The sequence below is a fragment of the Tachysurus vachellii genome, chromosome 12, assembly GCF_030014155.1.
Source record: "Tachysurus vachellii isolate PV-2020 chromosome 12, HZAU_Pvac_v1, whole genome shotgun sequence".
NCBI lineage: Eukaryota > Metazoa > Chordata > Actinopteri > Siluriformes > Bagridae > Tachysurus > Tachysurus vachellii.
In genome coordinates this window covers 9,664,853-9,687,602 of record NC_083471.1, presented here as the reverse complement: position 1 = coordinate 9,687,602, position 22,750 = coordinate 9,664,853, and the positions used below count along the sequence as shown (strand labels likewise).

The 22,750-nt window shown below is 43.9% G+C and overlaps 2 protein-coding genes and 1 non-coding gene across 6 annotated transcripts; all 3 read right to left on the bottom strand.

The window, feature by feature from the left end:
- Positions 1-105: 105 nt before the first annotated feature.
- Positions 106-15,208, bottom strand: golga3 (golgin A3). Of its 3 annotated transcripts, none has more exons than XM_060883534.1 (24): positions 15,079-15,208; positions 14,336-14,539; positions 13,847-14,029; positions 12,787-12,896; positions 10,916-11,535; positions 10,520-10,631; positions 9,936-10,242; positions 9,554-9,756; positions 9,310-9,447; positions 8,978-9,139; positions 8,511-8,879; positions 8,147-8,224; positions 7,763-8,026; positions 7,557-7,651; positions 7,045-7,261; positions 6,817-6,960; positions 6,536-6,733; positions 6,333-6,449; positions 5,706-5,845; positions 4,087-4,219; positions 3,694-3,816; positions 3,268-3,432; positions 3,030-3,184; positions 106-2,930 (listed from the first exon to the last, which is right to left on the bottom strand). In XM_060883534.1, exons 2-24 carry the CDS (start codon positions 14,487-14,489, stop codon positions 2,768-2,770), a joined length of 4,350 nt encoding a protein of 1,449 aa, XP_060739517.1. In that variant the 5' UTR covers positions 14,490-14,539; positions 15,079-15,208; the 3' UTR covers positions 106-2,767. The 3 variants fall into 3 exon arrangements, with proteins under 3 accessions (XP_060739517.1, XP_060739518.1, XP_060739519.1); XM_060883535.1 differs by having other exon boundaries at positions 13,940-14,029; XM_060883536.1 differs by lacking the exon at positions 13,847-14,029.
- A 1,259-nt stretch (positions 15,209-16,467) lies between these two features.
- On the bottom strand, positions 16,468-22,310 carry ranbp1 (RAN binding protein 1). 2 transcript variants are annotated; one of them, XM_060883409.1, is made up of 6 exons: positions 22,132-22,310; positions 19,232-19,368; positions 18,427-18,584; positions 17,871-17,999; positions 17,471-17,533; positions 16,468-17,106 (listed from the first exon to the last, which is right to left on the bottom strand). In XM_060883409.1, exons 1-6 carry the CDS (start codon positions 22,144-22,146, stop codon positions 16,958-16,960), a joined length of 651 nt encoding a protein of 216 aa, XP_060739392.1. In that variant the 5' UTR covers positions 22,147-22,310; the 3' UTR covers positions 16,468-16,957. The 2 variants fall into 2 exon arrangements, with proteins under 2 accessions (XP_060739392.1, XP_060739391.1); XM_060883408.1 differs by having other exon boundaries at positions 16,468-17,109; positions 22,132-22,302.
- On the bottom strand, positions 17,308-17,439 carry LOC132855459 (small nucleolar RNA SNORA77). Its single transcript, XR_009649339.1, has one exon. It is a non-coding gene; the product is annotated as a small nucleolar RNA SNORA77 (small nucleolar RNA).
- Positions 22,311-22,750: the final 440 nt, after the last annotated feature.

Genomic DNA, 22,750 nt, shown 5'->3' with positions numbered 1-22,750 from the left:
TTAAAACAAGACACCGTCGATTATATTTCTGCTGTAACACACCTGAGGATGTGAAATAAATCAAACAAAAAAGCAAAGCAGGAAAAGGTTTAGTAATAAGAAGACTGGAAGTAAATCTGTTATTTATTTGAAACTTTCTCATGAATAATCATTTACACTCTTCAGCCTTAAAGTGACACTGCAGCAGCTTTAAAGCAGACCTAAGCAGAGAGCAGTGCGTCTCAGCTTCATGCCTGCTAGAAGTGAAGGAATAAAACTGTGTGTTAATCCAGGAACAACAACAACACCCGGATGGAGTCACTGTTACCACCTCACAGCTGATCATTTTCCTCTAACAGCACGACCCCATGTGTTTTACTCCTCGATCACACAGCAACTCAACAACATAGTTTGTATCTGTATCTAGTTCTATCCAGTGCTGTGGAACATTGGATTCTCATCACGTTACACTCGTTCTCAAAATGTCACCACATACGTAAGCGTATTCATGTCTTTCACTGTGAAAACTAAAAGTTTCATGTTTGTCAATGAGGTGCATTATGAGATCTTTCTTAGAACACATTTCCTGAACACCTTGAAAAATTCCCACCTCCAGCCCAGTGACACTGTGGACACGATCAGCTGTTCAGCACACATCTACTTTAAAGCACATGTTTATTTCTTTCTTTCTCTTTGTCTCCCAGATGTTTGATGTTCCAGCGCCAAAGCTTTTCAGAAACACAGAGTTATGAGCACATCTATATCCAAGAGGAAGAGTTAGTCTCGTCTCGTGCACGCTCCACAGTCAGAAACAAAGTCAGGAACGGTCAGAATCACTTCCACCACAAAAAGGGGGGAAAAAGCAACATTTTACATCTTTTTCTCTTTTTTTTTCCCCAAACAGTCAGTTGTGCAATGTCAATATCAATATCTGTCAGTACAGTTCTTATTTTATATACAGTATAAATTACACACTTTAGAGCACAGAGAGATCAACTGTTCACACACATGGAAACATGTCCTCAGATTTAGAGCAGAACAAACCGACACGACACAACCATGTCCGCAATTCAGCTCTCAACGTCATGAGAACCTGTTCAAATAATAATAATAATAATAATAATAATAATGTAAGCAGGAAGCACCTCTCGATCACAGGAGCTTTAATGATCACAATACACCCCAGACCTGATAACTGAAAGAACGAAAGAAATGAAGGATGGGGAAAGAGAAGAGCTACCTCACAGAAGCAGTCCACACTAGCATGTGGTGTATGTTAATGAGATCTGTGAGGTGCGACCCTGTAACTTCAGCACAGTGTTGTGATGAGAGCATCGCCGCGGTGACTTTCCCTGAGGGTGGGGCATGGGGGCGGGGCTTCAGAAGTCTACAGCGAGGAATGTGCGTTTTTTTCCAAGGAGCCGGTGCTTTTTCTTTATTCAGCGATTAACAGCCCTTTAATTCCTGACCCTCATGTACAGCGTGTATGGGACATGACCAAATATGGGCGTCTAATAAACCAAAACAAAAACAGGCCTTAAAAAAGTGCATCAGAGTAAAAGCCATCCTCTGACTGACCGATGCTCACAAAGCCGTGGTGAGGGGACGAGCTCCCATCAACATGGAGACAGCACTACATAGTTAACGATTCAATTTCACGCTGATTCAGAATCAACAGATGATCCGGTGTGAAAGCTCTGATATTAGTATTGGATCAACGGTTCAGTAAAAATGACGTCTTCCTGTTTCCTCCTGTTCTACCGGACTTGATGTGTCCAGTGGCATCTTCAGGGGTTACGGTATTATTAGGTTATTAGCCCTTTAATTCCTGATTCACACGTGAGAACACGAGCACCTTAGATACCCTGTTACACATCACACGCCTCACAGCATCTTCACAACCTCAGCTTGTCATTCAGGAAACAGCTTCCTGTGCAGAACAGAACAAAATGCAGAACCGTGACTCGTGTTCCACTGAGTAAAAGTGAGCGTTCAGCTCTCACCCATTTACACCGGCTATAGATATATTTATGTACATGAATAAACAATAAGTTCTTCACTGTGGAGCTCGTATCATTCTGCGGCCTGCAATTCATCTTACTGGACAGATCACAGTGTGTCTGATGGTCCCGTCTCCTCCCCACTCAACTATTCTGATTTCATGCTGAATCGTCATACTTGGGACACTTCCACGATTTTGACACACTAAACGGCTAAAAGTTACAAATAAAAGTGTTTGAAAGAGGACACTTTCAGTCCTACACACACCTTAGATGTTTTCTTTCTAAATTTACATATGTAAATATGTGCAGTGTGAATCCGAACCACTACATAGTTAACGATTCAATTTCACGCTGATTCGGAATCAACAGATGACCCGGTGTGAAAGCTCTGATATTAGTATTGGATCAACGGTTCAGTAAAAATGACGTCTTCCTGTTTCCTCCTGTTCTACCGGACTTGATGTGTCCAGTGGCATTAACTCATCTTCAGGGGTTACGGTATTATTAGGTTATACCCAAGCAGACAGAACATGTCATTCTCTGTGCCCTAATTGGGTTAATTCCTCGCGTGAACGTACGTGATTTTTGGTGACGTCTAGCAACATTCCTCCAACTTTTCAACAGATAAATAAAAAAACAAAATAAAAGAAAGACACAAATAAAGCTTTAGGTCCAACAAAGATGAGACATGACCAAATATGGGCATCAGATAAACGAAAATAAAACAGGTCCTTAAAAAGTGCGTGTCAGGATAAAACGTGTCCTCTCGCTGACAGAGAGATGTCTTACGAAGACGGCGTCTCTTCAGGCTTGGTTTCCTTTTCCTTATTGGATGAACACCCATTGTTGTGGATACCCAGTTTCTGAAGCTCCTCCTCTGCCGTGTTGAATGTCGCCACGGTGACCGTGTGCTCCTCCATCTGTTTCTGAAGACTGTCCATCTCCTCCCTGGAGACACAGAGACATGAAGATGCTGGATAAGATTTGGATAGTGTGTGTGAATATATGTGAGTGTGTGAGAGAGAGAGAGAGTTAGAGAGAGAGTACTTGAGCTGTCGTAAGCAGTTGTGCAGGTTGTTTAGCGGCTCCTTGTTGACGGAGGCGGCCGGTTTCAGCAGCTCATCCAATAGTGACGCGGGAACCGGACAATCCGGAATTTTCACTGGGGTCAAAGGGGTGGAGTCACACTTCACCTCCATCCGCTGCCGCAGAGGAACAAACATGTTATGATGGACATTCTCAAAAGGTTTGACACTCATGATGGAAACACCACACACACACTGACCTTGCGTGTGCGAGTGTGTTTGAGATCCTGTTTGAGCTGTGTGTTCTGCTGCAGCAGGCTCTTCATGCTGTTCCTCAGCTCGCACACCTTTGCCTGCAGCACAAACTTATCTTTTCTGGTGCTGTTCAGCTCCTCCTGCACCATCTCCAGCTCCACCCGCACTCTCTGCGCACACACACACACACACACACACACACACACACACACACACACACACACACACACACACACACACACACACACACACACACACACACACACACACACACACACACACACACACACACACACAAAAACACTCTATAAATCCTCAGTTACTGAAAAAAAAAGAAGAGTTTGGAGCTTGTGTGTCTGTCCACCAATCAGACAAACATCTCAGTTCTCCAGATGTCCATCTGTGTGTGCGCGCGTGTGTGTATATGTGACCTGCAGTGTTTCCTGCATGGTGTCCAGCTCTTTCTGGTGGCACTTTTCAGACAGGTCCAGCTGGTGGCGCTGTGCATCAATCTCCCGCTGCTTCTGCTCCACCTCCCACTTAAGATCCTCGACCTAGACACACACAGACACACACACAGACACACACAGACACACACACAGACACACACACAGACACACACACAGACACACACACAGACACACACACACACACACACACACACACACACACACACACACACAGACACACACACACACACACAGAGAGAGAGAGAGAGAGAGAGATCAGTACCTGCAGGAATCATAAATCAGAGCTAAGCATTGTAGTGTGATTAATTATATGGAAATAAAAGTGTGTGTTTGTATGTGTGTGTGTGTGTATACCTCCTGGTTAGTGAGCGGTTGTTTGTTGAGCTCATCATCCAGCTGTTTCTGCAAGACCTGCAGCTGTGTGTGAGCCTCAGTCAGCTCGGCCTCGAACCGGGACACATCCTGAGAGCGCTGAGCGTCCTGAGCTCTAAAGGAGACACAATATTCTTTTCACAATCACTGTACACAAACACACACACACACTGTACATATAAAAGCAATACACAGAGTTTTATGTTCTGTATACAAGATAAAGAAACTAATAAAGCTGTCTGATATATGAATCCTTAATCATCAACCTTAATCATTGGGATATTTGTGAGCATTACTGAGACACTGTTGAAAGCTCCATATGTAAATAGGTTTTCTTTAGACATGTGACACAATGGCTTCACCAGAGAAGTTACAAAGAAATATATGATATATATTTTACATATCACATGGCCTTAATCCCACTCTAGTGTGTAATAATACCAAGTCTAATCTCTGTAATACGAGTCTCTTGTGCCCCTTTTCCACAGAGGCAGTTTGAGTGCTGGTTCGGAGCCAGAGCCTAATTTAGAACCAGTTCTTTCTGTTTCGACCGCCAAAGCACCGGCTCTGAACCAGGAAAAGTGGTCCTTAAGTAGCACCAAAACGTTGCTGGTCTAGACTTGTAGTCTAGGAGGTTGTAATTGAGAAAGTACATAACGTTATTTTATCATTAACACAGAAAAAAGTTAGCCTTAGCATGTAGCTACTTACTATCATGTGTGCTGATAATGTATCATATTGCGGTAAAGTAAATGTGTATTAAACATTAGTATACTTAAGGTACATTTATCAAATGCGCTAACAGTAGCCCCGCCCACAGCCCCGACACAAGCGGTTCTTAAGTAGCACCAAAACGTTGCTGGTCTAGACTTAAGAACCGCTTGTGTCACATCCGCCATTGTTGATGTGTTTGTGTTTGCCGCTGCTGCGCTAAAGTTGCTGGGACACGTGACACGTATACAGTGACGTCAGACTCGGCTCTGTGATGGCTCTTTAGCCGGTGGAAAGGCAAACCGGTTCTTAGAAGGTTCGCCAGTGGAACCAACTTTGAACCAGCACCAACACTAGCTCTGAACCAGCATCCCGGTTCTTTTTTGTGGAAAAGGGGCATTGGTCTGATCTCAGGGCTATGAGTGAGTGAGTGCTGTGTTAGAGGACATACTCGAGTCTCTTGGTCTGATCTCAGGGCTCTGTGTGTGAGTGAGTGAGTGCTGTGTTAGAGGACGTACTCGAGTCTCTTGGTCTGATCTCAGGGCTATGAGTGAGTGAGTGCTGTGTTACAGGACGTACTCGAGTCTCTTGGTCTGATCTCAGGGCTCTGTGTGTGAGTGAGTGAGTGCTGTGTTACAGGACGTACTCGAGTCTCCTGGTCTGATCTCAGGGCTATGAGTGAGTGAGTGCTGTGTTACAGGATGTACTGGAGTCTCTTGGTCTGATCTCAGGGCTATGAGTGAGTGAGTGCTGTGTTACAGGATGTACTGGAGTCTCTTGGTCTGATCTCAGGGCTATGAGTGAGTGAGTGCTGTGTTACAGGATGTACTGGAGTCTCTTGGTCTGATCTCAGGGCTATGAGTGAGTGAGTGCTGTGTTACAGGACGTACTCGAGTCTCCTGGCCTCCACCTGCATTGTTCTCAGCAACTCCTCTTTAGCTTGGAGCTCCTTCCTGATCTCGCTGAGCTCCAGTACAGCTGCTCTGTAATGCCTGTGGTTATGCGCTGCCTCCAGCCTCACCTCAGCCACCTACACACACACACACACACACACACACACACACACACACACACACACACACACACACACCCCTTATAATATGTACACATCAATAATGTGCTATTGTTATTGAAGTGCAATCGGATGAACTGGACATAAAAAGCGAGCATTGTGGAATTCTACAGACAAATTAAAAATCTTCTCTGTAAGATACAACACCAAAGATGGAATAAATAAATAAATAAATAAATAAATAAATAAATAAATAAATAAATAAAATAGAAAATAAATAAATAAACAAACTAACAAAGAAATAAAAAGTGAGGTCCCAATAAAAAGACCTGAACTACAGAAACCCGTTTCCTCACTTAGATCAGACACTAGATTAATTAGATGCTATGAGGTAAGACTCCAGACAAATTAAGCTTCTAGCAAAGATGACTTTTTCAACACTGAGATCAGACGCAATATAACGACAAGGTATGAAGACAATAAGTGTGCAGTAACAGATACCCACCTGCTCAGTCAGCTCCTTCACTTTGATCTTCTCCTTTTCGAGAGCAGCCTGCAGCGTCTGGACCAGGTTCCTCATCTGCTGGTCTTCCTCCTCCTTCCTCTTCAGCACGGCTTGAACCTGTAACCGTAATTCAGAAGCACTTTAAAACACAAATCTTTTTTTTCTTTTGGCATTTTAAAAAGATAACATGTCGAGTGTCTGACCTGCAGGTTGAGTTGGACCAAGTCAGCTTCTCTCTTAGCAAGTGCAGCCTCGAGGACATTAGCATGCTCCCGCAATGCATTGTGGGATTGCCCGAGCCCGGTCAGCTTCCCCTTCTCGTGCTCAATCTCCAGCGTTAGCTTCTTGTTAGCGTCCTCCAAGCGTCTGATTCGCTTCTTAAAGCAACGCGACTCCTGCAGCTGTAGGTGGACAACAGCATGTGGGTTAAAAACACGCCTTCAGAAGAGCCTAAAGATCTTGAAGAACACGTAGCTCTGCTGACCTCATCCTCCAGCTCCATCACCTTCTCCTGGTACTCCTCCAGCTCGGCACTGGTCAGACTGATGACTTCCTGCAGCTCCTTCTCCAGCAGGGCTTTACTCTGGAGCACAGTGTTCAGCTCTGTCTGCAGCGACTCCACCTTCGCCTGAGAATCAAACCCGCTATACTCGTCACCACGTCTGGGCGATTCCCCAGCAAATTAACACTAGCATCTTAATCAGGGCCTTACCTGCAGAGCCTGGTTGTTCCCGCTCTCATCCACCTGTGCTCGCAGTTTCAACAGCTCCGCCTCGGCCGTCTCCTTCTCCACCAGAGCTTCCTGTAGGCGTCGGCTCAGGATGCTCACAGCGTTCTCGTAAGCCTTGTGCTTCGCCTTCAGCTCCTTCTGTGCGCTCGTCAGATCCGTCCCCAACCTCTTCATCCTCACCTTCTGCTCTGAAATCGCACTGAGAAACAGACATGAATAAGTTACATTGCTTTACACTTTTAGCAGCTATGTGATGCTAATTAAAGTGATCGCACTTAATGTACATTCACAGTGCAATAAAATTCATTTCTATTCACAAAAATTGTATTGTCCATTAAATTCATCGAACCCTGTTGGCATAAAAGTTAACCATGCTAACTGGGTAAGTTTTGTTACTAAGCTTGTTGATACTAGCACAACAGCAAACACAATGATGGTGATGATTAGAGACGTTAGCGTTTCTGTACGGATGGATGAAAGGTCATGTGACTCACGTCTTGGCCTCGCTTTGCATCTCCTCCACCTTCTTCCTTAGGACCTGATTTTCCTCAGTGACGGCAGACAGCTGATTCTGGTCGAACTGAACAGACTAGAGAGAGAAAATAAACACACACACAAACACACACACAGGCACTTAGGGTCTCATAGCAGCAGGAAGTAAAACAAGCTTGTGTGTGTATGTTTGTGTGTGTGTGCGCACCTGCAGCTGCATGTCGAGCTGGTCTCTCTCACTCTGCACCTCCTGCAGATGTTCCTCCAGGCTGTTCATCTGCTGCTGCACTCTCTGGACCTCCTGCAGGAGGCGCTGCTGCTCCAGCTCCGCACTCCTCTTCGCATGCTCTGCCTGTTGCACCTCCTCCTTCAGCTCTTTCACCTCAGACAGCAGACGCTTCTTGGTGGCCTTCAGCTCAGAGATCAGCTGCTCCTTAGAGGCTGCGTCTCGCCTGTACGCCTCTACCATCACCTGCAGGGGGCGACATGGAGAAATGTGCACAGAGATTAAAAGACATGGACTCTGTGGTGGTGGTTGTGGTGGGAGCTGTGGCCAGAGCTTACTACATTACACTGTATGTGATATACGTACCTTCTGCTGGTTGAACTGCTCCTTCAGTTTCTGTGATAGTTTCTTCAGAGAGACGTTCTCCTGCTGTAAGGACTCGATCTAGAACAGTAAAGAAATCAAAGAAGAAGGAAGTACGTTCAACTTTTAGTTCTTACTCATAATCAAGGTACGATCTGCTGTCTGTGAGTCAGACTGAAGCCTAAACAGCTTCCTATTCCATTTATTTGTTGAAGGGTGTGTGTGTGTGTGTGTGTGCACAGATGGGAAAGTATAAATTTGCTGTATTCTAGTATTGTGTGATAAGGTTTAGCTCTAAAACAACTTTTGTCTCAAGATTCATTTTGGCACCCTTATATTTTAGTTGAGGTGAATCTGTGACACTCACCTGCGTGGCCTGGACCTGCACTTCCTGTCTGAGCTTCTCAAGCATATCAGACGAGTCCAGCATTTCCTGTCCAAGTTTCTCGGCCCCCTCACCCAGCTGGCTCGTCTCAGTGCACGCTGCCTGCAGCGCCACCTCTAGGACAATCTTTTCGTTGCGTAGGAATTGCAGTTCTTCGCCTCGGGCGGAGGAGTCGGCCTGCAGCTCGTCCAGCTCGACCTGCAGCTGCTCGTAGCGTGCCTCCATCAGCTGCAGCGCCTGCTCTTTACTCTGCAGGGCATCCTGAGTCTCCGTCAGCTTCTTCATCAGATCCACATGTTCTCGCTGGAACGCTGAGAGCTGAGTGTCCTTCTGGGACAGAGACAATCTCACCTGCACAGGACAGGAAGAAGACACATATCTACAGTTACACCACACTCGTACATCTCTACATGTGCAAGGTGTGTGTGTGTGCATGTGTGTGTGTGTACCTCTTCTAGTTCCCTCTCCAGTGTTGTAGATTTACTGGCCACCTTGAGTAGCTGCTCTCGCTCCTCCTCAAGCTCCTCCAGTTTCTGCTGCAGGTCATTCTCCACCATCGACTTTGCGTCCTGGATCTGCTGAATGGCTGCTTCCTGCGTCAACATGTCTGTCTGGAGGGGCAGAGTCAGAGAGGAGGAGTCAGAGAGTAGGTGGGGTCAAGGAGGAGTCAGAGAGGAAGCAAAAAATAAAGAAGAGATGGAGTCAGAGAAGTTTTTTGGTGAAATAAATGCGTGTGAAAGTGATTTACAGGTGGAGTTAGCTATGGCTGGGATTGCCTCACCTCGATGCTCTGCAGATGGACAGCGATGCGCTCCTTCTCTTTAATGGAGCGGTGTTTGGTCTCAGTGAGCTGGTGGGACAAATTGACGTTCTCTATCTTCAGGTTCTCCAGCACACCGATCTGAGTCATTTGACCCGCCTGCGAGGAAGAGGAGGAGACACAGTGTATGCATCATTACATAAATACAAAAAAACTACTGTGTAAAAAGACAACAGAAAAAAATGTGTGTTTTTTGTGTGTGTACCTGCATGTTGGCCATCTGACTCTGCAGTCGAACTCTGGCTTCCTGTGCAATGGCAAGTTGCTGCTGGTACCAGCTGCGCAGCTGCTGCAGTGATTGAACCTCCGCCTGCGACGTCTGTAGCCTAGAGTTCAGAGCGGCCCGTTCAGCCTCCACCTGCTGCAGCTGTGTGTGTAGTCCGGACAGCTGCTGACGCAACTCACTCACTGACACACACACATACACTTACTTAAATCTGAGAACCGGCAATTACAATGAAATATGAAATGAGTAAGTGGAGGTAGGAAAAGGAGCAGGGCACACAAACACACACACTTTCTTTATCCAATAATCAGAACTTTTATCATTTCTCATTAGCACTGTTTGTATGTTTCTGTGTCCTCACCCGTGATGTCTCTAGAGCTCAGGCTCTGCTGCATGTCCTCCACCCTCCCCATAAGCCTCTGGTACTGCTGCTCGGCAAGCTGCAGGTCTTTAGAGAGCGACTCCAGGCCAGCGTTCTTCTCCTCCAGCTGCCCCTGCAGTTCTGTCATGACTCGCTCCAGCCCGCCCCTCTCCGTGCGCAGGGACAACACCTCTGAAGCCAGGGACGACTGACGCTCAGAACTCTCGCGTGTCTCCTCACACTGAGCACGCAGACGTGCGTCCAGTGCCGCCAACTCTGCCTGCAGCTCCGTCTTCTCCTTCAGAGCCTGCAAAGAGCGGGCGGGGCTCAACATTATAATCACTTTCCGTATACTTACGTAGACACGCACTGACCTCACGACCTCGCACTGGACTCATACTCATATTCCTTTATTATCAATGAGTATCAGCTCATATGTGGATTACACTGATGAGTTTAAATCACTTCTGTGTTTCAATATTTTAGCAGTGTCTATGTGCATGTATCACACCACATGTGTTATCATTTTTAATTTCTTTTATTATTTATTCATTCTACTTTCATTTCATTATCCATTATCTCACCTGACTGGCCTCAGAGGACAGAGACTCCAGCTGTCCCTCCAGCCTCATCTTCTCCTTCAACACCTGCAGCAGCTCATCATGATTCCCCATCACTGAGCTCCCATACGACACACTGCACACACACACACACACACACACACACACACACAATGAGCCATATAAATACAGGACAAATCCATGAGCTTCTAATTACATGTGTAGCAGAAGCTTCTCTGTTTGCATATATAATGAGTAGGTGTGTCTAAACATTAAACTGTTATAATAGTATTTCCATATTTAAATGATTCTTCTACTTAATCCCTGTCACTTGATGCAGAAAGGGTCATGTCATTATAAAGCTTAGTGATATTTAACTGTGCAATATTATAATGTAAAAAAAAAAAAAACGATGCGTACGTGCTAGAGAAACTGTCCCTGCGGCTGCGTGGCTCGGCCCCGCCTTCACTCTCCAGCTCCTCGTTGGCCCTGCCTTCCTTCTCCAGCTCCAGCTCCTCATTAGCTGCCTGTAGCACCTCCCTCAGTGAGGGGTACCGGCCAACAACTACTTCCTCTTCCTGCTTCTCAGCTGTAGATATGCTAGCTGCTAACCCAAGCTCTGTCCCTCCGCTGTACCCGTCATTTCTACCAATTTCAGAGCTGAGGACACTGGTTTCTGACAGTGTGGAGATGGAGCTTGTACTGATCTCAGACACAGTGGTGACTGAGCTTATGTTCATGTCAGAAACCGCAGACACGGAGACACCGGATGACGACGCTCTTTCACTGGAGGTGTCTGGGGTTTTGTAGTCAGCAAGCGAGTGGATCTTTCCGGATCGTGATGATTTGGACTTCCTCTCTTTGGAAGCCGGGATACCCAGACTGCCCAGTTTGGGTCCACGAGGAACGCTGGTGCGCAGGAACGAGTATTCTGTTGTCATGGCGACAGCAGAGGCACGGGGCAAAATGTCTGGGTGCAGCATGAGTTCCGGGTCAAGGGTACTGCATGGACGAGACTTAGGGAACGAGCGATGATGTGACTGAGGGAGAGGGAGAGGGAGAGAGAGAGAGAGGGAGAGACATTAAGGAATTTGGTTGTTAGTCAACCAAGAAATGTGACTGGTGAGTATAAGTTAGCTACTGAATGAGGTTAATGAGTTCAGTAGCTAGCTGCTCTTTCATACAGACATGTGAGACACAGACAGAACAGAAATGTTACTGAAATATACAAAACATCAACATTTACCTCAGGGGTGGCAAAAAACTCAAAAACATCATCAACCATTAACCCAGCATGGGTTCAGCCATGTTGAGAAACATAACCACATAGTTTTTAGTGCAGCCCTGAGGTAAAACCTAAATATTTGTAGAAAAACCTGGAAAAAACACTCAAGCTAACTGCTAGTTATAACAGCTAACACACACAGCTGTGTGTTCATAATGCCTTTGTGTGTATTGTCACAGGACAACTGATTCCCAATTCTATGACTAAAGCAAAACTTGAAGCAGATTGTCACGGTGCAATTAGCTTCATTGTGTGACAGAAACATGCTATAAATATCTTATGAATGTTGATCTGAATCAAATGATTGACAGGTCAGAGGGCGGATCAATCGACAAACTGCTTCAGGGAAAAAGTGATGAAATGTCACTCAGTGACTCATACGAAATGCTAATCATACTAATAATGTGTGACATCCTGCTTTTACACCACAGTGCTAAGTGCTAACACACTGCAGTGTGAGGAAGCTGTTCAAAACTCTCAGTCATTTTACACAACAAGGCTAACAATGTTTGGAAAATAAATAAATCTAACCATTTACAATAATGCAGGGAAAGGAATAAGGTTTAAAAAAAGGAAAAAGCAAAAGAAAATTATTCCCCAACACAAAACACACTGAGATTAGCATTAATTAATTAATCATTAACGTATTAATTATTAACATATTAGTAATGCTAACTGCTATCTATCTTCTACACTAATAATGCAGAAAGCCGAGACTCTGGGCATCAGCTGATCGGCATGAACATGGTTTATACACTGAGGTTTCTCTCAGACTTCACTAGCGACACTGCTAATCATGTGAAGAATGAAGAAATAAAGGCTAGAATGAGTTAGCATGTTTATATTTTAGATGCTCACTCACCCTGAACATGAATCACACATGTACTATTGGGACAAATGCTAAAAGTACTGGATCCCTGACCCAAGATGAACGGGTCACATGATCGGAGATCCCGCAGCGGCTGTTAGCATGAGGTGCATGTGCACGCATGTGTATGTGTCTCACCCTCTCCCGCTGTCTCTGAACACGATACTGCTTTAGCTGCTCCTCCAGACGCCGCCGAGCCTCCAATCGGATCTTCTCCTCATTCTCCATCTCCAGAGAAGGCTCGCTTGCTGCACACACACACACACACACACACACACAGGAGTCATTTTCCCCTCAGAATCCAGCAGTTAACCTGATTAATAAATCCTAAATCTGTCCTGCAGCTTACAGAGAGAGGAGGGATGGAAGGATGAGAGCAAAGAGCAGGATAACAGAAGAATAAGAGAATGAACATAAAAATAAGCATCAAAGTATAAAACAGCAAATGATATATAGAATTAATGACAGAAAGACAGAATAAAACACGAAGAAAAATAAAACAAGGAAAAAGGGAAAAAAAAATCAGATAAAAAATGAGGAATAAAATCAAATGAAATAAAACCATGAAAAAAGATTTGAAATAAAAAATAGAAAAACAATAGTAATAGAACACAATATATTGCAGTGAAGATAAAAAAAAAAGTCTAAATAATGAAAATAAAATAAATTAAAAAAATTAAAAGCAAAAAATGGAATCACGGAGAGCAGTAAAGGAAGAAGAATAGCTGCTGTAGTGTTAGTGTTTGCATGTCTCTGTGTGTCGGTGCACGTGTCTGTGTGTCGGTGTGTGTGTCCGTCTGTCATCCTGAGTGTGTCCGTCTGTCGGTATGGTTCCATAAGCCTCCTGTCAGTGATTAAATAGCCACACCCCTGACCACACCCACATCTCAGCCTGAAATCAGTCACCAGGGAACACATTGCAATCAGATGATTCTCCTGAGCTACAACACCACAGTGTACTGTTAAGATTATCACACTAGCACAGTTACCATGCAGATTGCACATTAGCACACGTCTAACACCAGGACAGAGAAACAAACACCCCCCCCAAAGGCCAAAGAACAAACAAAACCGACGAGGGCCGTGAGAGTGTTAAGAGGTCAGAGCAGCCTGAGGGGTCACATTCGGGGGTTAAACTGAGAGTGGGTGGGGCAGGAGAAGGCGGAAGGAGCGGGTCACGGGGCAATTGTGTGCTTACACAGTTCCGTCTCCTGCATTGGGATACTTAGTCTGAGCGACTGCAGTGCCGAGCCCTCAGGCTTCTCTATGCTGTCAGGGAAACAAGCCACACCTGCACCAGGAAGTGACACGACAGAGGAGCTGCTATTTCCTGTCTCTCCCTGAATATCTCCGTTCTCCAGGGGCTCTACTCTGATGTGACCTGCATGAGAAACAAAGTATGTAAGACAAGATACACACTCATATGTGCACACACTCATACACACACTCTCATGTGTACATTCTCAAACACAGATGCTCACACACACGTGCTCTCACACGCTCACTCACAAACACATTCACACACGTGCTCACACACACTCTCTCAGTGAAAGAGAGAAAAAGAAAGTGTAGCCACTCCAGCAGTTCTAATGAAAACAGCAGTAAAACTGAAACAGATGAAGTAGTTTAGCAGGTTAAGCAGGTGAGATGAGGCTGAGACACTGAAGACTCATCACTCAGGACAGACCGTTGGGGATGTTCTCCTTAGCATGTGGTTCTTCTCCTAATTTCAGCCTGCTAGTGTCTCCTCCTGCCTGTGTGGTGGTGTTTATGGTGTTGATCTCTGCTGATGCTGCGTCTGCATTTCCGTTGTCCATCTTTGTACAGCTCTGTTCCAACATCCATGAACAGGGACCACTGTGTGTGTCTCTCTCTCTGTCTCACTGCATGACTGAAGGAGAAACACATGCGACAGTAAACACTCGCTTCCTCCGCCCACTTTATCACCACAGTGTGTTCGTGATCACACTCGTTACACACACATATATAACCCACACCCTGTTATAAGCGTTTTATAACACATTTATAACACCTTTGTAGCAACATTCCGCTCTATAAATAATCAGTGAGAACGGAAGCGCGCATCAGAAATAATTCCGTGTTATTGAGTAAAACCCGGGAGTTCAGACTGAAGTGTTGTGACAAACGCACATCCACTCCTGGTTTAGGTTCACTTAACACACTATACACAACACGAAAGCCCTTAAACACTACCTAGTGCACTAGAAGCGCATTCAGGACACACCCGCATTAATCAGTGTTAGCATGTTAGCTCTCACAGTGCTGTGACAGGATCACACTCATATCTCCTCCCTATCGCACCCCGGACCTCTCTGACTTATCTGTTACACTCACAAACTCATAACAACGTTCAGATGAACTTCATAAACACATCTTTATGAGCACCAATAGGAAAAGCAGTTTAAATACCGAAGCGTTCCGACGCTCTCCTCCCTGCTCAGCTACGTGGCTGTTTGGGTTCCGTCACTGATCCTCGTCCGACTGGAAACGACATAATCTTACAACAAAAGGTTCCTAGCTAAGGACGAACGGATTTCTCTCTCTCGCGCGCGCTCACCATAATTTACATTTAGATTGAAATGTGTACTATTATAATTTACATTTATTTTTATGTACTGAAATACATTCAGCACGTTTTATTCTAATTTACACTGCGCGCGCACACACAAAATATATATATGTATATAAAATGTATACACGTGTGTACAGTATGTATGTGTGTGTATATATATACACACACACACACACATACTTGTAATTTATTCCCTCTGATGTAAAGTTTAGTTAGTTTAAAATTAAACCCTAATAAAATCTTGGACTATATTTGATAAGATTGTACAGTGGTGTCAGAATTTTTTTTGTCAGAAAAAATATTAATATAAATATGCAAGCTATGCTTCTGATTACGATCATAATAATATAAAAGTGTTCTTTCACTTCTTTCACTATGAACAGAATGTACAGTGTAAACTTCAGGCATCAGCACCAGGTAAATGAACAGGAAGTGGTTTATTGCTGCACATTAGCATGACTAGCATGGCCTATGAAACCATCATAGCACAATAATCACTCAAATCTTTACTCTGCCACCATCATTCAACATAAAATCCTTTTACATCACATCCTCATTCACCAGAGAAAATAAAAATGAGTGCAAGCTTCAGCTAGTTAACGCTAGCAAACTTTCACACTGACTTCACTCTCGCTTGCTCACCACATTGAAGCACAAATCTAAAAACTGTAGCTAATGGTGACATCTCACGTGCTTACAAAACATACTTCATTTTAAATAAACAATTTTACTGTGTAAATAAAAAATAAAAAGTCATGTTCACTATCCAGCAACATAACTTTAAACTGTTACTAGTTTACACCAGTGTTATGAGGGCGTATTTTACGGGACACCGAGGACTCAAACTTTTTTGTGAAATATCTTTTAAAACCAGCTTCAAGAGAAACACTTAATTTTTTCCACAAGAGTCACCAGATCAAGTGCAGTGTGGGTCATTAGTGACCCATCCATCTGTATTTGGTGATTAGGACCCACATCATTTGATGGTGAAAAAAAAAAGAAAAGGAAAAAACCCTTCAAACCTTGATGTTCAGTATTTCACCTGAAACTGATTTTTCTAAAATGCAAGGCTGTGTAAGTGCTGTTTAAACAGCACTTACCCAGTCTTTGGATGTGGATGCTGATTGTCTGATGAAATGTAACAGAACTGACCTCATCTTAATGACTGTTACACTGAGATAAACTGAGTAACTGATGATGACTAACAGACTCAACAATACACAGAATAGAGTGAACTTCTTTATTTCCTCCATTCGCATATAATCAGACAGAGCAGCGCCAGGCCTCAGGGTTCTTCACAGATCTCTCCTGATCCTTCACGCAGGCAGGAACCCTTGCCTCCTGGGTTCTCCCTCGGAAACCCCAGCATTCTGTCAAACTCACTTCCTGCTCACTCGCTCTGCAGCGAGCACAGAAAAGAAAAAATTACAGCCTGACGAGGGACAGAGCCGAGCCCTGCCCCCTGTCAGGGCCATCAGGTGATCCGTACACAAGCAGACAAGTGCAAGAGAGAGAGTGTGTAGGTGTGTGTAGGTGTGAGAAAGAGAGGAATGGATTAAGAATGACATTGAGGTCTCTGATGGACAAATTAAAAAAAGAAAAGAAAAAAAAAAGCAAAACAAAATAAAGAGACTAAGTGTCCGAATGTTGTGTTCAGAGTCTGTTGTAGAAAAGAGAAGTGCTGCAGGGGGGATGGAGAAGAAGAAAAAACAACGCTCATTTCTCCTCGCCCTCCTTCTTCTCCTCCTCCGTCGTCTTCTCCTCTGTAGTCTTCTCTTTCTCCACCTTCTCTTCCTCTTTCTTCTTTTTGTCCTTGATTGACAGCTCCTCCAGTTTCTCTGCCACATTGTTGGCTTTGTTTATGCCTTCTGAGACACACACACACATTAATTTAATTAGTGGGCAAATGTAACTATAAACAGATAAAGTATTGCTGTATTGTGAGGAATAAAACTGTTGCTGTGTTGTGAGGGATGTGCTGGTAGAGGAACAGAATCATGACTCCACTGAATCACTGATTATTTTCCTCTATATAGCTATACCTAGTATATAGCTATATAGTGCTAACGGGTGTAGCAGAACGCTCCTTAAACCCTGCCACACGGTCAGAGACACTATGGAGCGCTTCTGTAGCATCACTGTGGCAGACTGAAAAAGTTTAGAGCCGGAGGAGGCGACACCAAACAGAGTGAGTCTGCACGTAAGTGTGGGTGTGTTTTTTGTTTTTACCTTCAAGTGATTTTCTGACTTCCTCCTTGCATTCATCAAACTTCACCTTGAACTTCTGTGCATCTGTAAAAACAACAAACATAAGTTCAGACTTCTGAAGGTCTGTTAGAACAGTTTACAGCAGAACAGAACATGGATTCACATTAGAGCTCTTTAGAGCTTTAAGTGTGTGTGTTCGTTAATTGTCTCATCAGCCACATAACTCATTAGATAGAAGTAATTTATCATGACAAAACTATATCTGAGATTTATCAGGGTCACCTAGACTTCTGCTCCATCACTAACATGGGAGTGGGCGGAGTTACAGACTCCACTGCAGCAGAAGCCAGAGAGCCTCACACACTGAACTTTCAATATAAACTGGTATACAGTGTACAGTATTTTGTGTGTGTACACTAACTCTCTGCGTTGAGGAAGCGGATGGCCAGCAGCTCTGGTTTAGGTTCTTCGTCTGCAAAGTCAGCATGTGTGTTCCACACCCAGGCCCTGTCACTGCCTGCGTTCGGCTTCAGCTCCATCAGCGGCATAACTGCACAAGCACGCAAACAATTGAGTAACATGTACACTAACATAACACTTTAAATCATGCTCACCATGCTGTGCACACTTTAAAACAAACGTAGATTCGTGTGTGCGTGCGCGCGCATACACCAGCCAGAGCACAGTGACTGTTTAAGGTAAACAGTGAACATGTGCGTTCAGGAAACAAATCTATAAAACAGATTACTACACAGACGAAAAACTGGAAACCAGTAAAAGGACTGTGGAAAGTACGATATTTCCCCAGATCACTCAGTACAGACAAGCTCAGACAGACACAGTTCAGTGGCGTGGGAGTGAAATAAGCCCCACCCCTCTAGTACAAGCCCACAACACTACGGCCCTGTGGATTAATGTAACAATAATTACTGCAGTTTAACAGCATCACTCGGGCTCAGAACACTAAACACACTCACTGAGATGGTTGGCACAGATTTTAAGTGTGCGGTCTCTCCTCATCAGCAGGCGGATGGAGCCTTTCTCTTTGTGGCGCAGCAGCTTGACGTCCCCCGTACCACGTTCCTTCCACTCCGGCGGGTCGTTCTCACTGGCAAAGCGGTACAGCTTTGCCCTCCTACAAACACACAGTATTTAAATACATTTAAATATGTCTAATATTAATCTTGAACTTTTGTACATGAAACTTTTTGTACTATATTCACATTCTGTAAAGCTGCTTTGAGACAATGTCCATTATTAAAAGTTCTATACAAATAAAATTGATGTACAATGTAACGGCACAGGATTCTGTCCATTTTACTGTTCCTCACAGTAATGACACTCATTTCCATCTCCAAGGGACAAGGACAAAGCTTCACCTCAACCTACTCACCTGCAACCCAACACATGCCTCAAACACCTTCTCACACACACACAAAACGTGTTAAAAAAAAATCGCAGCATGAACCTGCACACGTGTTTAGTGAGTGTTAATCTGAGCCTCATCACATTCCCATCACAGCCTTTGATCAGTGTGCAGTTTAATTTCTGTGTTATTATTAGACCTCTGTGTGTGTGAGAAGAGACAATGTAGTAGGTACTTTACTGCTGCTGAATCCAGAATGGTCATAAAAACATTGCCCAGGACACCTAAAGAGCAGGAACGCCATGTCTCCTTGAATCCAAACTGGACTCAGTGCCTGACACCTGTAGAGTCCTCCAGCTAGGAAGAAACCTGTGAGCTTTTATTAAGTTTATTCACGATCCCCTAGCAGCACTCACATTTTGAACAGCTCCTCCTCGTCCTCCTCTAGAGTTTTGACTTCACGCTCAGGCAGAGACACGATGGGCTCAAAGTGTGGGTCATGGTTCACATCATCAGCGTTATCTGTGCTGGTCTCGTGCTCTTCTGGCGTGTCCTTAAAAAAAAGAGAGGAGAAAACACACATGGCTTTAATGTGTTATAATTGCAGACACTGCTTTAGAGCAAGACATTCCATGTGAATTCAACATATCGACATGGACCGTCCTCCACTCCCAAACCACCTAATTATCTTAATGTTTAAACTCCGCCCACTTTCTTAAACCTCATCCTATCACAGATCCCTGGAAACCTTGTATCCCTATATGGCAGTTTATACCATGTGTACACGTACATGTAGACATGTTGTTTTACAAACACATCACACCACAGTTCCAAAATGATCTTCCCTTTACTCAGAAAAGCTCATGAGGCGATAAACACACGTATCCTAACTTAACAATAGCAGACAAATAACAAAATGACAAATCAGTTGAAATAATTAGGAACAACAAGGTAATGGTATTTAATAATTAAGATTATTTTAAACTGCAGGAATTTTAGGATCAAACCAGTCCTTACTCCTCAGAGTTTATACTCCACTATTTTAATAAAGGTCAGTAAACCATGACAATCTCAGAAGTAAAGTTTGTCTCAACGCATCAACAGAGCGATATTATGATGTCACATCACCCAGCTAATACACTGAAAAACTGTTTTTTTTTTTTTGTAAAACGATACAGTGCATAAAGACTCGTGAAACTCCACTCTCAAAAAGGCCCAGCAGAGGATGCACTTTCTACACTAATTAAGGAAGTCTGGTCTGCCACAGGAGCGGTTGATGCTGTTCTACACTGCAGTCATTGAATCTGTCCTGTGGACATCAATTATCTGGTTTAGAGCAGCAACAAAACAGACAGAAACAGACTGCAACACAGTTAAAACAGCAGAAAAAAATAATTGGTGCCCCCCTGCACACTCCAAAGGACTTGTATGATACAAGAACCAGAAACCGGGCAGGAAAAATCACTACTGACCCTTCGCACCCTGGACACAACCCCTTTCAGCGCCTCCCTTCTGGCAGGCGCTACAGAGCTTTGTTTACCAAAATTGCCAAGTTTGCCAACCAAAACTGGAACAGAAACAGTTTCTTTCTACAGGCCCCTTATCACCCTGATTAACAACTCACCATAATTATATTCCAAGCTTCATATCTATAAGTACTGCATTATCAGAACATCATTACATCATCAGTATTTGTTACACACACTACTGCTGCTGTATATTGTAGAAAAGTTCTAAACAGTATCATACCTGACGCACAATACTGTTATTTGCACTACTATGCACTCTCACACTTTATGTACATTACTGATGTCATATTCTGCATTCATATTTAATACTCTTACTGTCTATTGTCTCATAGTCTGTTACTGTCTCCCTTCGTCTCGTTTTGTCTGTTACTGTCTCTCATCGTCTCGTTTTGTCTGTTACTGTCTCTCATCGTCTCGTATTGTCTGTTACTGTCTCTCATCGTCTCGTATTGTCCGTTACTGTCTCCCATCGTCTCGTATTGTCCGTTACTGTCTCCCATTGTCTCGTATTGTCCGTTACTGTCTCCCATCGTCTCGTATTGTCCGTTACTGTCTCCCATCGTCTCGTATTGTCTGTTACTGTCTCACATTGTCTCATATAGTCTGTTTTGTTTTTGTCTCGTACAGTCCAAACTAAATGTATAGTATAGTGTTATTTATGTCTGAGGTCTGGGACCCAGATCCCTTGTCTGTGTAAACCCACATGGCCAATAAACCCGATCCTAATTCTGATTCAGTGCCTAAAGACGTGATGAAGAAACGCTCCACTTTTCACAAAACGTCTCTCTCGACCAAAAGGGCAGAAATCACACATTTAAAGCAAAGATAAATCATTCATATTGAAGTGAGAAGCTGGAGCCCATGTGCGCGCGAGGCTTCACTCCCTCACAGCATCCGGCCTATAGCATGCTAATGCTAATCCCGTCCCAGATTATTACTCTTAATATACAAATTACTCAACGATAAACACTTCATTAATCGTCCCGCAATCTCTCACACATCCTTTCCTCAAGAACTGATTTATTTTTTTGTTTAAAAAAAAAAAAAAAAGGTTCGACGGTTTTATTTACACGTTTTGCTAACGAGCAGGTTCGCTGACTAGCTGGCGGTATCTTGGCCTAGCAAAATTCTAACTGTAAATAACCATCCAACATCATACAGTAATGAACTAATTTACTTTCACATTAAGAGTGTGTGTAGCTTATTAGCATGCACTAGCAGAACCTCCCCATAACTAGCATTAACAGTGCACTCGTGCTAGCTTAGCACGCGCACACAAACACAAACTCCACAGCAGCAATAAAAGGCTTTCTGAACACACACTGAACACACACCAGGTTTATTTTCACGCCAAACCTCCATTTTGTTAGACGTTGCCGTTTATTTATCTACTTTCATCAGGCTGGGAGCGGCTAATTGAGCTAATGCTAGTTAGCACTCGAGAAATCGGCGCGTTTTAATACGTCACTGATTCGCGTTTTATGGCGTCTGATTAACGTCGGCGCTAATATTCACTTTAACTCGCTAACAACACCACAGTAAACGATAAAGTGACAGCAGGAGCGGCGTTTAACACACTTTTAAACTCCAAACATACGGACAATTCACGCGCGCGCGCGCACAAACGCTCGTACATACACTGAACCGGCTTTTTTAAAATCTCGCACGAGCCGGTGAAACAAACACGGGACAAAAATCATACTGTATTAAAAATCCGGAATAAACTGTAAATGGTGCGGCCGAGCGCGCGCGCGCAGGGTGCAGCGATGAGAGGATGCGACTCTCACCTTGGGATCGGCCATGATTCCTGCGGATGGTTCGGGATTGTTTCAGGAGTTTTTGGGTTGATTTTCGGCGCTTTTTCTTTTTTACACACTTTCTTCCGGTTAGAGAACAGCTTACCCCTCCCACTAGTTTCCAGCTTCGCGCGCAACTAACTGGGGCACCGGGTTGGTGACGTCATTCCCTTTCTAGCGTTAGGAGTCGATTCCAAAAACAGGTCTATTTGCTCAAACGAGAGTCGGCTCAGTCGATGTTATTGCGGTTAGAGATTCAGATGCCGGGTGTGATGTGATGCAGTTACTGTTAACATTATAAAGCAGGTTATTTTCCTCTGACAGCACGACACCACGGGTTTTATCATACAACAAATACCAATAATTCCAAGTTTTATTTATTAAAAAAATCTGACACGATACACTTTTATCCGTTTATCTTTTAAAAAAATTGTCAGAGCTGTAAAAAAAATCAACATCTTCTGACCAATAACAATCCAGATTTGGTGTAAAATACAAAACAAAGTTATTTAAAATATATTTCTTGTCTGATTTGTTTTTTAAGTATTCAGACAGTTGTTTCGTGGAATCGACTGTGGGAATCGGTTCAGTTGGCCACAAACATCTGAAA